This window comes from Trichomycterus rosablanca, chromosome 27, assembly GCF_030014385.1.
Source record: "Trichomycterus rosablanca isolate fTriRos1 chromosome 27, fTriRos1.hap1, whole genome shotgun sequence".
Taxonomy (NCBI): Eukaryota; Metazoa; Chordata; class Actinopteri; order Siluriformes; family Trichomycteridae; genus Trichomycterus; species Trichomycterus rosablanca.
In genome coordinates, this window is record NC_086014.1 from 14,511,954 (window position 1) to 14,527,598 (window position 15,645).

Consider the following 15,645-nt stretch of genomic DNA (forward strand, 5'->3'; position numbering starts at 1 on the left):
AAGAAATATCAGTAGGCTCCTGGTATAAAACGTAGTGGTTATGGTACCGGACTAGTAATCAAAAGGTTGCTGGTTTAAACCCCACCACTGCCAGGTTGTCACTCTTGGGCCCTTCTGCAAACCCTTCTTTGCTTTGACAGTATATTGTCACACTGATGTAAGTCGCTTTGGATAGAAAGCATCTACTAAATGCAGAGAATGTAATTGAATGAATGTATAGACAAGTTATGAAATGGGTTAAAGTCAGGGTTCTATACAGGTCACTACAGGTTTTAAACCTCAATAAATGTAAATAAAAATAGTTTGTACTGTCGTGTTAAACCTAAATGAATAAATAAAAGTAAGAATTCAACTGCAGCAACAGATGTGTAGCTAAAAAGCATTGTGATTAAGATTGCTTAAAATTCTGATATTGTTTTAATGTCAGTGTGAGGTAGGGTTGAAATTCAGAGCACAGTGTCCACTTGGTATTTTAAAAGGCGGCCTTGCTTACAGAGTAGATCAACATGTCGGGGGTTTTTATCACTATGCAAGTAACAGAAAACATCCGAGATGTGGTCGAACCCTGCATTAACACCGTCGCTGCTTTTTCTGTAATTGCTGTTGGTAGTTATGAGATGTGATGATGTCTATATATGCGATCAGTGAAAGATGAGTAACAGCGACCTCACAATCTCACCCCATAATCCCATTAGCCCGAGATATATTCGCCAGCGGGGACATAAATCTGCCCCCTTTTTACTGTTGCCTTCTGTACAAGTAAATTTGTTGTCCAACAGGTGCTGAGTTGGACCCGTCACTGCAGGCTCTCTCTCTCTCTGACTGCCCTTGCCCTTTGGTCTCTTCGGTCAGCGATAGGGTGTCAATAAAAGTTGGCAGTTTAATGAGGTGCTTGCTGAGAGAACAGATGCGTCTTACACAGTAAACCTGTGTACGGCTCAGCAGAACATTCCAGAACAGCGTTCCTCAGGAGCCATCTGAACTGCTCTGGAGACAACAATCTCAAAAACAGCCTCAAAAAATGAACATGTGTCACTTCCATCCCCCCTGCAATAAGCAGCTCTTACTCGTTTGTCTATAAACCGTTTATGGACTTGACATCACATTTCAATCATTTTAGTTTAAAATTGATGTAGTCATTTGTAGTAATAGTGTAATTTGGACGTGGAGCAGATGCTGTGTGACATGCAATCAAAACGTTATTTAAAAGTCCAAACGTTTCAATGGTTAAAAAAGAAAATATAATAAGCAATGTAAGTAAAGGGTATTAACCTCACACGAGTGTAAAATAATCACAAATGTGTTTTTATAAAGTTTGCTTTTAGAATGTTAGTGGTTCTCAAAATGATAATCAGTTCTAGGTAGATATTAGTGGTTATAAAGATCATAAAAATTAGTTCTAGTTCTATATTAGTGGTTCTGAAAAAGGTTGGTTTTATGTCTGTTCTTGGTTGATACAGGTTCTCAGAATGATGAACATGTTTTGGGTGGATATGTGTGGTTATGAATATAATCAGTTTTAAGGCGATGTTAGTGGTTAAAAAAATGATAATCAGTTCTAGGCCAATATTAGAGGTTATAAAGATGATAATCATTTCTAGGTCAATATTAGTGCTTTTCTTAATGACAAAAATCAGGTCTAGGTCGATATTAGATGATAAATGTCATTTCTATGTCAATATTAGTGATTTTAGAGATATCAAAGGTTGATATTGATGGTTATAAAGATTAATAATTGTTTTTAGGCCGATATTAGTGGTTATAAAATGATAAAAACTAGATTTAGGTCGATATTAGTGGTTATAAATATAAAAAATCAGATGTATGTCTACAAGTGGAACTTCTACATTTGTCCTGCTCGGAGAGTGAAGAGGCAGTAATAGTTGGAGGCTGTGTTCCAAATCACACAAACTGTAACTCCTAAAGTGTGCACTAATTAGTTCACTATCGATGTAGAGTTTTGAAAAACTATGTAGGGCGTAGCGTGCGATTTGGGACACAGCCCAATTTACATCATGGAGTACAACGAGTGGATGAACACAGGTAGGTTTTACTTTAATATACTTTATTATAAATATGTCTAGATAAGAAAGATGCGGAGATTTAAATGTTATTATTTAGATTTATGTGTTGTTTGTAAACGTCATTGCAGTTGTCCAGGTTACCTCGACAACAATGCTAACTGCTGTTCACATTAACTGTGTTAATCACTGCAAATCAGAGATTCCAGCTATAATATGTCGATAAATTACATTTATAATTATAATTAAAATCCGCTCTCTGTCAGGTTTGATGTAAACAGGCTGTTTAAGTTTGCAGCGTTGTGTCACTGGGTTGTACTTGGTAGGATGCAGGTCCTGCTGCAGCTTCAGTGTTGTGACTGAAAATTCAAGTGATTAAAGCCTACAGGAATGAATTTATCTGTCTAAAATAAATACTCATGACCAATACTATACACATTATATATAATATCTCCAATCAGGTCATCATATTAATCAGTCATCATACAGACAAGACCAAACAGATGTTTTACATGGATTTCGGTTTTATATACACACGTGTGTTAATAAACAGTTTGTGCTTTGCTTTATTTTTAATAGTTTTATTGTTTGAATATTGGCTGTAAAATTGAGTGTGTTTAGTAGATCAGTAGTACCCAAACTCAATCTGGCATTACTGTCATTATTTATGTTGTTTACTGCATTCCAACATGGAATCATGAGTACCTAATTATTATCTACACATCATGCCTATCAATACCTATATAATGTTTATAATAAAACTTATTCACTTATTTATTGTGGTCAGGGATGCAGTGGGTCTGACACCTCTTTGAAACACTGGTTGCAAAGCAGAAACCCAATCTGGGCTGGGCACCATTCCTTTAGAGCAGTCAATCCATCTTCTACGTGTTTTTGGGAGGTGAGAGAACATACAAAACCCACACAGACTGTGATTTAGGGTGAGCATTGAACTCTGATCTCAGTACCCATACTTATATGCTGCACTAATAATAATAAAAATAACAATAATAATATTTAACATGGTGTTCTGGGTCTGATCCGTGTCTCTGAAAAAAACTGTGTGAGTAGTTTGGCATGTTCTTTACAGTTTTAACACAGGCCTTCTGGTCTGAAATCAGTACCTGACATTATGAATGCTCTTTGTAATGAATGATTGAATGGCCACAAATTTCCACACACAGTTTGTGGAAATGCTTTTCAGAAGATGATGAGAGGAGGGTCACAAGCTTTTGTCAGGTGTCCACATACTTTTGGTTTGTTATAGTGCTTATATTGTTGTCTAGTCAGATTTTTCAGAAAGTGTGTGTGCACTTTTGACTTTAACTGTAGGTGTGATTAAAAAAAAAATAAAAGCCCCGTTTACGTAACGGTGGTACAATTTGTCTTTGTATTATTTATTTATCCTGTACTTGTAAATCCCTCACTGCCAATGTTAGCCTAACCTCCTGTGACAAAAAAAGACCCGAAGGCATTTACAAGCAGTTGTTTCGTGTCTGAACTCCAAGTCCGGTTTTATGAGCTCATGTGAACTGGGCATGTTCACCCCTGAAGCGACCTCTCAACCCCTCTCAACCCTACAGACTCCAACAGCTTCTAATCTGGGTCTTCCAACACAGACCAGTCAGATCAGTTTGAATTATATTACAGATATTAAAGCCATTCGACTGTTGATGTGTATTTACTGATGATTCTGCCATTAAGAGCAAAATCAGATTATCAAGATTAATTCGGACATTTAGTGGCGCTCGGGTGGCGCGGCGGTCTAACACGCTAGCACAAAACGGTGGGTGTGATTCTCAGCAGAGCTATCGACCTCGCCATGCGTCCACACTTACACAATTGAGGGAGGAAAGGTCAGACACCGTCTTTTCCCACTGCGATATGCGATCTCCGGGACATATCTTTATATAGTACCTTACCACATATATATATATATAATGTTTATAATACTACATATGCATTCATGTATTATGGTCAGGGATGCAGTGGGTCTGACACCTCTTTGATCACCTCTTTGATTCCTTAGGAGCAGTCAATCCATCTTCCACATGTTTTTGGAAGGTGAAGGAACATACAAAACCCACACAGACTGTGATTTGGGTTGAGAATTAAACTCAGATACTTCTGTGTTGCACTAAAAATATAAAAGCAACGTGTTGTATTTAAATTTAAGGTTCATCTGTGCCCACCCGTGTCTCTTTAACTCTGCAGATAGAGGGAGTCGTTGTGATTTTATGATCGTTTCTGGATTCCTGAACAGCCCAGCAGGTGTGTGTGTGTGTGTGTGTGTGTTAAAACCCAGTGGTTTAGGCAGGATTCCTGCTGGATGAATGACGTTCCCAGCTGCACTCGGAACATATTCAGGAAAAATGATCTCGTTCAAAGGGGCGCCGTCGGGACTTCACCCAGGTCCAGGGGCGTGAAAGTGGGAGACTCGTACAGATTCCACTGCTGAGAGAGTAGAATTTAGTTCTTGTTCATGTTTTGCCCCCCACTTTATCCTGGTCAGTGTGGTGGTGGGTTCAGTTCCTTGGAATGACTGGACGCAATGCATTAACAGGTCACCAATTCATATATTGTACGCTTTCTTTTTTTAATATTCCTGATCCCGTATTCAGGGGTCGCCACCTGATTCACACTTGGCACAACCCTTCTATTTTTATCCTGGCTTGGGACCAGCACTGAGAGCACACTGACCGGTGCACCTCCTATTGGCTGTTTAGATGCCAAACTGACCTATAGCACTGCAGAGGCTCAAAGCCAGGATCTCAGCAGTAGTAGGCTAGCATGAACTATTGTGATCTAAGACCAGAATGGTACTAAACTCAAAGTCTTTGAAACTCAGCGCCCTTCGTCGAGGAATTTGTACCCTTAAACTAGATGTGTGTGCGATGTAAACAATGTTAGGGCGTGTCCACATGAGAAGCGACAAAATTGCTTGTACGCCGGCTGTGCCGTTGTTTCCTATGGAGTTGTTTAACACTGTCAGTGTTTTTTTTTATTATATTTGTGTTATTTTTAGTGTAAAAGTGTCAAAAACAACCTCATTATTTTACTTTTTTTTTTTTACATTATTACATTATTTTACAACACCTGTGTCTCTTAATTTGTGCTCCTAGTTTTTCTGAATAAAGGAGCTCATGGGTCCCTCCTAAAAAGTCTTAGTGTTCAGCCCTGTATCTGATCTCCAAAACACATAACCAGTAAACGCTGAAACGTTAATGTGACGTTGTGTTGAACTGTTCTTTTAATGATCTGGACGACACTTTCGATCTGTAGGTCGTGTCGTCCCGCTGACGGGCTTCACCACGTCTCCCGTCTCTTAAGCCAAAAATACACGAGGATTGTGGTCCGCCGCCTCTCTCACATGCTGTGCTTGTCAGCAAAGAAATTCATCAGATGTCATTTAAGCAGACGATGTGTTGATGTACTAAGTGATAGGGTTCGTTTTGGCCGGTCCCCATGATCAGGAGCATGAGCGGATTCCGTTACACATGCACCCGTGTGTCCGTGACTGTATTGTTCGGGACGAGTGGAGCGATCGCTGAACCCGAGCGCTGCTTTTATTAACACACCTGACTTACCTGGTGTTTAGAACATGAACGTAATGCTACAGATACGCTTTATCATCTCCTCCTTTAAATCTGTATGTTTTAGGAGCAGCAGTGCAATGTACATATTATCACCCTTGAGCAGAGAAAAATAATAATATTTAAATAAACTTGTATGCAAACTCCCCCTTGTGGAGGCTTTGTTACATCCTGTAAACCACAGTGGGAACAGATTGCACAGAGAGAGTGAGATGCATTGTTTGTGTTGCCTGGGTTGCATAAAAAATCATAGACAAAACGCATTCCTCCTCATTTCCTCCCAGTCTAGTCATATCCAATTCCCCTCATGTACCAGAATCTCTGACATGTGCACAGTGGCGTAAGACAGATTCACAGAGAGCAGCATGGCGTACGCAGGCACCTCGACCGCAGACAGCAGGTACCGCAGTCGTAGCCGCAACAAGGAACCCATTAAACCATCGTCCACGTCTGTGTGAGCACCCAGCCGGTTGATAGCACAGCTGAGGTTCATTGTTAGTTCAATAGAAGTTTTGGATGGTGCTGTACTTCTGGTGGTGTTTGCATCATGTGCAGTGTTATTGAATCGCTCCATGCAGCATGATGATTTTATAAGTGGATTTTAAGAGAACAGTGGGTCCGGTGACACTCAGAAACATTAGGCAAGGGGTGCCAATCAATCACAGCGCATCACACTCACCCACAAGTTGTTTTTGATGATGTTTTGCTTTGTAGGAGCACGTATGTTGTACCCATTTACAAAATCGTGGCTGTGTAATCCTCTGAGGTCAAACCCTTTGTGTACTTGGTCAGTATTTGGTATAAATAGGGCATTTTAGTACAGTGGAACATCAGACAGAGCTTCAGTGGGATTGTTAGCTGCAAAATGCCGAAATTCTGAACCTAGATTGCTTCTAAGCCACTTTCCCAAATGTTAAAGCAGGGAAGTGAATTCATTCTTGGTCCTTCAAGCCACGAGGACTTTTGTACCTCCAACTTGCTTGAAACTTGCTTGTTTTGGCATTGAACATGAACAAATCTGACGGAACCCCCAGCCGGATGAACGAGTGTAATCTTTACGCCTGCCCTGTCGTCAGGGAGAGCATAAGAGGAGGGGTGCAAGACCCCCCCGACCCCCCTTTGGGTTCCCAATTGGTCAGAAAGCTTTCAACTCCTGCTCCTAGTCATTTCCTCCTAGACGTCGTTCCAATTTCACCACTGGCCCCTTTGAAGACTCAGCTCCTGTCGCCCCTTTTGGCCCTTCATTTTTTTTCTGTAGTAGCAGAAGAGAGCAGCAGAGAAAGCGAGAGCGTCCACGTTTAGCACAGCTGAGGCAGCCTGCAGACGAGGGAGCTGATAGGAGTCCGTTCCGCCTGCTCTCCATTTAGGGAAACTTTCCAAACAGCTTCTCCTGACTGTTTGGTCAGAGTTTCTCGCTCCACAGGTGGAACGTGGCTTTTCTAGCATGAAACCGGCCTGGGACAAGAGCATTTTTAAGAATGGGCAGAACAAACAGCTGGGGACGGTCCATGTGGACTCGGCAGCTTCATTCGAGCACCTCCAGAGGTACGGTACTGCTTTACAAACATGCTCTTGTGCTACATTCGTAAACGTCTATAAACGTTAGTGAGAAACCGGTCAGTGTTTCGTCTTCTGTCCTACACAGTCTTACTGAGTCTTTAAACGTCAAACGCATGATGGATGCCGTAAAATGAATTTCACACTACATGTTCTCATGTGTCTGCTTCCACCCATCTACCAGAAACTCAGCTTCATGCTCTCAGTGCACACGGTGTTAGAACCAAGTTCAGTTTTTTAATTCTTTATTTCTTTTATATTACATGTACTCTTTTAACAGTGCCTCGTTATCACTATCAGTCTTTATTTCAGGGGGAAAATCTATAATATAAATTTATATAAACACAATTTTAAACTATTAACTATGTATTAGGAAAGCATGTTGAGAAAAATGTAAGAAAGAGTTATTTAGAAAGAAATAATTTAAATATTCACACGTTTCTCCATTAATAATAATATACACACAAACTATGTAAAATACAATAATAAAAACAAAACTATAAAGCAGATGACGTCTTAAATAATTATATTTTCTTATATTTCGTATGTAAAGTGCATAAATTATTTATAATAATTCTTATTCTTTACTGAATTATCCACAGAAACAGACTTTAATATTAAATCTGACTGTATAAAAATGTAAATGTGAGACATCAGATTATATTTTGTATTCTGTGCAGCTCGTTTCCATCGTCTGCATGTTGGGTTCATCACAATCACAGGATTTCTGTATTTTATTGATTTGAGTCGTAGAGCTTTCCTTCTTTATTTATATAAAAATATATTAACATTATAGTAAAATTATTTTGTTCCTTGTTTATGATCAGCGCAGTTAGATTGTTTTGAAATATATATTTGTATTGACATTTTATAAAATGTTTAATGTTTAATGTTTAACGTTTAAGTAAAATGTGTAAACAATGATACAATTTATTATTCTTTATTAACATTTATTAGCACCACTGAAATGAATAAGAACATTAATTTTATTAATAATTAAAAGTTATAACAACAATAATATCTGCAGTAATAATGAGTTTATTAATTTGATTATAATTAGTAACAATAGTTTGTATTATTGGTAATAGAAAATAATTTATTTATATTTATAATAATTTAAATAATAATATCAGTAGTACTACTAATAATAAATAATAATAATAATAATAATAATAATTTAAATAAATAAATAATAATAATTTAAATAAATAATAGCATTTTAACTAAATAATTTAAATAAATAATAATAATAATAAAAATAAAAATATTAAGGTACTATATGACAATGTAAAGAGGCACATATATTAAACATTTAAATATTAACTGCAGATTTGTATATAATATATAAAATGTATTTAATACAAAATGTAAATGTAATACAGTGAATATTTTAGTAACGTGCTTCTCATGTCGGGTCTGATGTCATGATGTTTGTTTTCCTAATGTCCTAAACGTTCGATTAATTGCTTTAATAAGAAGAAATATATATGAATCTGAAAATACATAAATAAATGTATATTAAAGTCTAAACAAACAAAAATTATTAGAGGTTATTAATAGAATAAACTTGAGAAAAGAGAATTTAAGAGAAATTTTATTTATTTATAAAATTATTTATTTCCTCAACATGTTTATTAAAAAATATATAATAGTATAATTTATTTTAGTTGCTTTAGACTCCTCCACAATGATTTTTAAATAAAATGTAATAATTAATTTTGGCTTGTTGAGTACTTGTGGCCGTAAATTAATTATTCGTAATATAAAGCATTTTATTCAGTTATACCATGATACAAAGAGTCTAAAAGTCCTACTGAAACCTGTACACTCATCAATCAGTGATAAAAAGAAATTAGATAACGAACTTTACATGCAGCCCCCACCAACACTCCACCCCCCCAATCCCATTCTGCTCCCAGTTTTCTAGTCATCTCCAGTTCCCTCATGTTGGACTCATGGCGCCTTGACCGCCCCCGCGCTGGCCGAAAAGGGCTGAAGCTGTCACGCGCCACGCCCTCAGCGGTGGTGGGCTGGCGTGTCAGGCTAATTTCTATATTTATTTATTGAATGTTAAATGCTGTGAAATTACTTATTAAAAAATGGATTAAATAATTTTAAATTAGTGCATGAAGATCTTTGCTCTCTAATGTGAGTATTATCATACAGATTGAGCTTCTTCGAGGTGGATCTTCTAATACTGTTCAGTTCTTATTATTATATTACTGTGCTGCTGAAGTCAGTCCACAGTGTTTTAGACCCTTTATGAACCGAATGTCCTCAGTGCTGCCCTGCATCACAGCTGTTAAATAATCATAAATAATCATAACTTCATGTTTACAGTCTGATCTGCTGCTTGTGTGAACGCTGCAGGAGCTCGTTTGTAATTTTATTCTCCACTTAATCGACCGTGTCTGTGTTTTTCTCCCTTTTTATTTCGTAAAACGTACCGAGCAAATGATCCACTGGTTAGTTTTTCAGCCACAATAGTGGTGGTTTGGACATCTCTGCATTTCCCAATTCAAATCAAATCAAATACACAGTCGTACATGGTGCAACTAGCGGTGAAATGCTTTGATAGCTGTCTGGTCACATGATCAGTAGGGTAGGATAATAATAAAAAAAGACAAAATATATAGAGAGAGTAGATATTTAATGTAAAGTGTGCAGTTTGAACATATAAATGTGTATACATCAAGGTGTGCAATAGCAACTGGATTCCTGCACTATAAACATGTGAACATGTAGTGTGATTGTAATTTAACACAGTACTGTGTAAACTGAGCGTGAGTTATACATATTCAGTATATGTGCCCAAAAATGCTTGCTCACGGGCCCAACAGTGGCAACTTAGCGGTGGTGGGGCTAGAACCAGCAACCTTCTGATTACTAGTCCAGTACCTTAACCTGAGCTACCACTGCTGTATATGCTGCAAGTTAATTCAATAGGGCGGCACTGTGGCTCAGTGGGTAACACTGTGACCTCACAGCAAGAAGGTCCTGGGTTTGATTCCCAGGTAGAATGGTCTGGGTCCTTTCTGTGTGGAGTTTGCATGTTTGCATGTTCTCCCCGTGTCTGTGTGGGTTTCCTTTAGGAGCTCAGGTTTCCTCCCACAGTCCAAAGATGTGCAAGTGAGGTGAATTAGAGATACAAAATTGTCCATGACTGTGTTTGAACTGATGAATCTTGTGTGATGAGTAACTACCGTTTCTGTCATGAATGTGTAAAACATGACGTTAAAATCCTAATAAATAAATAAATCCAGATCTAATTACAACTGTGAGCGTACACAATCCCAGCAGTTCAGGGTTCAGGTCCTTGTTTAAGAGCCCGACAGTAGAATCATCCTCTCTATACTGAGAGAACATTAACAGAAGCTATTTATTTAAATTATTTCTTTATTTATTGTTAAACGGTGTGAAATGTTATAAAATTCATTCAGACTAGTGCATAAAGATCTTTGTCCTCTAACGTCTGTATTATTGGACATATTTTAACAGAAGAAATTACACAAAGTCGTTTTATTACAATATAAACGTGTAAAAAATTGTATTACGGTGTTCTTCAGGGTTTATGCAAGCTTTACCATAGTAAGTAATAAATAATAATAAATCATTCTGAGTTTTAATCAGTTTAAATTAGCACAGATTAGCACCGATCATCCGATGCTCGTAGATAATCTGCGGAGAGCGAACTGGGATTTGGAGCCGCACTTGTTGATGTGTAGATTTTCACAGCTGGGAATGAAGGTCCAGCTGCTGACAGACTCTTGGCGTGACCGGTGCATTGTGAGCGGTGGCGGTCGTATTGTTAGAGAGATTTGAGGAGAGTCTGTGGTGTTCTTTTGCTACACCACTACATCAGCTGCTCGTTCCTCATCGTGCTGCCGGGTTTACGCTTCTGATGCGGGTCTCAGGAGAGCTCCAGGTCCCATTGTTTTAGTTCTGTTATTGCCGTGTGTGTGTGTGTGTGTGTGTGTGTGGTTGATCGTTACTGTACGCTTGTGGCTGCTGAGTTATTTGGAGAGATAAGACGATAAAACGTGACATGTTGAAGCGCTCGTATGTTCCTAATACATACTCGAGGTGGATTTTTAATTACGGTTGAATGTTAGATCTTGTTTTTTCTTCTTTTTCTCATTTGCACTTGACCTTGAAGGCGAGGCCGTTATAGACGCTGACAGAACGACTGGGAAACTTGCTCACGTTTGTCATTTCTCTTCACCAGTTACAGCGTACAGTGTTTTGGCCTCTCACATATTTACATTCTGGTCCACAAACCTGAATTGGGACAGTTTGTTATGCCGGATGCCCTTTCTAATACGACACGCCCAATGGCTAGGCTGTTCGGCCATCTCCCCTCCCACCCAGACACCATGTTTGCCCGTCATGCCTGTGTAGACACCTGACCGGCTGGTAGCACTACTAAAATCTTATTTCACCCATGCGCCAACCAAGCGCTCTTCTCCCACCGATATTTTTTTTCCAGCTGCCCCCCCCATAGCAAAGCTGGTCGGCCTAACAGGCTTGGCATAGTTCCGGGCACAACCCTCCTATTTCAGTGCCTTCTTGGGACCTGCACTGAGAGCGCACTGACCAGTGTGCCTCCTAACACCAGGGCTGTTTCAGCCACCTTCGTTTGTCACATATAACCAGACATGTCAGTGCAGATGCCCGGCAGATGCAGATGTGCAGATGGATCTACGTGGGTGCCCGGCTGGCCGATAGCAGAGCTCGAGAGCTCAGCAGTGCCGTGCCACCCCTGTGCAGTATCGTTTGCCCGCCGGTGACTGGTATTTTGTTCTCTACGTTCGTTATCGTGTGTATACCTCAGAGCTGAAGCCTCGGGTTCAGTAACGTCGGTGAACCGTTGGTTTTTCAGGCACTTAAATCTCCCGCATGGTGTGAGAGGTGTGATGTGTGTGCCAGCCTTTTCGGGTGGGTACTCGTGCTCCCTTGTTTTGATATGTGATGCCATCAACACCTTTCGCTAAGGATTTATCTGGCAGCTGGTCCCTGCACGCGGGGGTTTAATCTCTCAGATTTAGGGGCCTGAATTCAGTTTCCGCTGATTATTTATTCTGTTTTGTTTTTAAATCCAGAGCACGAACGAGCTTCAGAGAATCAAAGATTTACTTTCTTTTATTTAAGTGTTTAACCCCTTAAGTTCCTTCATAAACACCTGAGGGTTCACTGTGTGGACAAAAGTATTGGGACGCCCCGTCTTATTATCGGATTTATGTGTTTCAGCCACAATAATTGCTGACAATTTATGTGCTTCCCGCAACAGGTTAGGGAAGGCTTCTTTCTGTTCCAGCATGAATCTCGGTTGTGCCAGTCGGGATGTCCGAACAGCCCAGCAATTGGGAGGTGTACTGGTCAGTGGGCTCTCATTGCCGGTCCATCAGGAAGGGCTCCCGGTGTTAGACTGTGCCAAATCAGTTATCCGGACCCGAATAAAAATGAAAGATCCCAACAGTGGCATCTATCTAACTGTGTTAGAGGGACTTGAACCAGCGCCCTGCTCCCTGCTGTGCCACCGCCACCCAGAGCTAAGGTCTTTTTAGATCAGCACCTTCCTTCACTCTGATCTTTGAGCTTTGCCATGAAATTAGAATTTACCGCCGGGCTTGTAGGTTTTATTTCCAGCTCGTATCAGCTGGTTTTTATGAGATCCAGTTTCAGGCTGCACCCAGAACCACGTCAAACTCCATCGGCCTTGATTGCTTCACGCTGTGGGTGATGAGCTTTAGGCTGGACGTTAACGCCGGCCCTGGGTACAGCAGCTCTGAAGACACGTGGCCAGTTAGATCTGCCTAAACCAGTGGTGGGCGATTCAGTTTTGCAAGGGGCCGCATGAGAAACTGGGACCGTTGTGGAAAGCCGGACTTAATTCTGTTTAATATTAATTTTATTTCTATATAAAGTCAGTAAATTGTACAGTTTTTGATAAGTAGATGAAAGCTGGATACACTCGCGCACACACACACACACACACACACTCGATCGTACAAAAGTAGGTAAACAAAAAAACAACAACAGTACCTTCAAAATAAAAACATACTATGATATTGTATGCATGCATGATGTACAATTATTTATGTCTTATTTCTAATAACCACTGACCTCATGCGGGCCGGTCAGAGACACCCAACAGGCCGGATGTGGCCCTGGGGGCTGTACAATGCCCAGGTGTGGCCTAAACGAACATCTGCAACTCAATCTACAATCTAAAAATCGCTCTAGTGCCTGTCTGGACACGTAAGCGTCCTCTCATCGGCGCTTCTGTTAAATATTGTCCTATTAGAGCGGCAGGTTGGACGTGACGAAAGGCAGGCGCGTGTCCCGAAAACGAACCACGTGCCCGACATCACGCAGGCGGCGTCGCGTTTAACTGTTGTCAACAAAGAAACAGCGTCGCGCCACGCTCGGTTATTTATAACGCGTCAGTCTGTCTGTGCATCCTAAACCACTCAACAACTCATACTGTGGGGTTTTGGGGGGTATTTTTTAGGTCTGTTGTCCTGTTTGACACATCTACTGCAGGCTAGCAGCTAATGCTAAGACCAGCTGCTCCTGTATTGTTCCCTGTACCTCGTAATCCTGTGATCTCACTGCCACTTTAGGGTGCTAATAAAACTTCAGAGCGTCCTATAAATACCCGAGGCGGACATGCCGCTCTGAGGAACGCATAGCCAGGTGTACTTTATACTGGACTGAGGGAATCTGTGACGTTAGCGTGATATCATGCTTTTCAGAAGCTGGAACTGATCAGCCATAACATTAAAACCACCTCCTCGTTTCTACACACACTGTCCATTTTATCAGCTCCACTCACCATATAGAAGCACTTTGTAGTTCTACAATTACTGACTGTAGTCCATCTGCTTCTCTGCATACCTTTTAAACCTGCTTTCACCCTGTTTTTCAATTATTTAGGTGGTGGATGATTCTCAGCACTGCAGTGACACTGACATGGTGGTGGTGTGTTAGTGTGTGTTGTGCTGGTATGAGTGGATCAGACACAGCAGCGCTGCTGGAGTTTTTAAATACCGTGTCCACTCACTGTCCACTCTATTAGACACTCCTACCTAGTCGGTCCACCTTGTAGATGTAAAGTCAGAGACGATCGCTCATCTATTGCTGCTGTTTGAGTCGCTCATCTTCTAGACCTTCATCAGTGGTCACAGGACGCTGCCCACGGGGCGCTGTCGGCTGGTGGACGATTATCAGTCCAGCAGTGACAGTGAGGTGTTTAAAAACTCCAGCAGCACTGCTGTGTCTGATCCACTCATACCAGCACAACACACACTAACACACCACCACCATGAACCGCATGAAAGGGGGCTAACAAAGCATGTAGAGGAACAGATGGACTACAGTCAGTAATTGTAGAACTACAAAGTGCTTCTATATGGTAAGTGGAGCTGATAACATGGACAGTGAGTGTAGAAACAAGGAGGTGGTTATAATGTTATGGCTGATCGGTGTATATATCCATGCAAACCAGGAACCCCGGTTTCAGTGTGTCAGTGGGACTCTGTGGTTGTTTGTGCTGGTGCTGGATTATGTTACACGTGAGTTACCGTCAGCATGTCAGGCAGAGAAATAGCTGGTGAGCGTTGAGCTCAGCGAGGATCCATGTGGTTTTTTTGGTGCTAATCCCAATGTTGATGCAGCGTTTTCTATTTTAAAGTGCTTCCTCGCTCACTCTTACACACACGAGGGGACGAAGCCCTGTGACGGATTGGCACCCTGTCCAGATTATTCCTGCCTAGCACCGGTGGAACCGGACCCGCCACCCGGCTGCTGATGATCACACTCAATTAAAAAAGTAGTTTTATAATGATTTAGTCACAGAAAATAAACTGTTGCAGAAGAATTTAATTCATGTTCCTAACACGTGTGTAAAAATTCAGCTCTTTCACTAAAAGATACAAACTGCCTCCATGCTTCCCTCATGCTTTTATCATGCTTCATCTATGCTTCTACCATGCTTCCATAATGTATCCGTAATGCAACGATCATGCTTCCCTCATGCTTCTTTCATGCTTCCATCATTTTTCCATCATGCTTCCCTCATGCATCCCTCATGCTTCTCCCATGTTTCCACCATGCTTCCATCATGCTTCCACCATGGATTCATAATGCATCGGTCATGCTTCCCTCACTTCACTCTTTTTGCATGCTCCTAAAAAGAAAATATCATATTTCATCATTGCTGATGCTATGAATTTAGTGACCTATATTTATTCCCATGGAGGATTAAACTCCTGCTGTATTCATTTCTAGGGTTTTTATTCGCCTCTGGGAGGTGTTTAGACTTTAAGTACTTGTACTGACCGGTGTAAATCCTTTGGAATGGCCGGACAGGAACCGTATTTAAACTGTGATCTGCTCAGAGTAGAGGTGCTACTTCAGTATTTATTGCGTTACAGGTCGAAATTGTTCACACTGGCGTTCACATCCAGGCTAGA

The 15,645-nt window shown here is 40.6% G+C and overlaps 1 protein-coding gene across 1 annotated transcript in view; it reads left to right on the top strand.

Moving 5' to 3' along the window:
- Window positions 1-6,994: 6,994 nt before the first annotated feature.
- The window catches only part of rbm20 (RNA binding motif protein 20), a 49,019-nt gene continuing 40,368 nt past the window's right edge, over window positions 6,995-15,645 (top strand). The window contains exon 1 of the mRNA XM_062989846.1: window positions 6,995-7,159. Coding sequence (XP_062845916.1) covers window positions 7,059-7,159 — 101 coding nt within the window. The 5' untranslated portion in view covers window positions 6,995-7,058. The remainder of the gene's footprint in view (window positions 7,160-15,645) is intronic.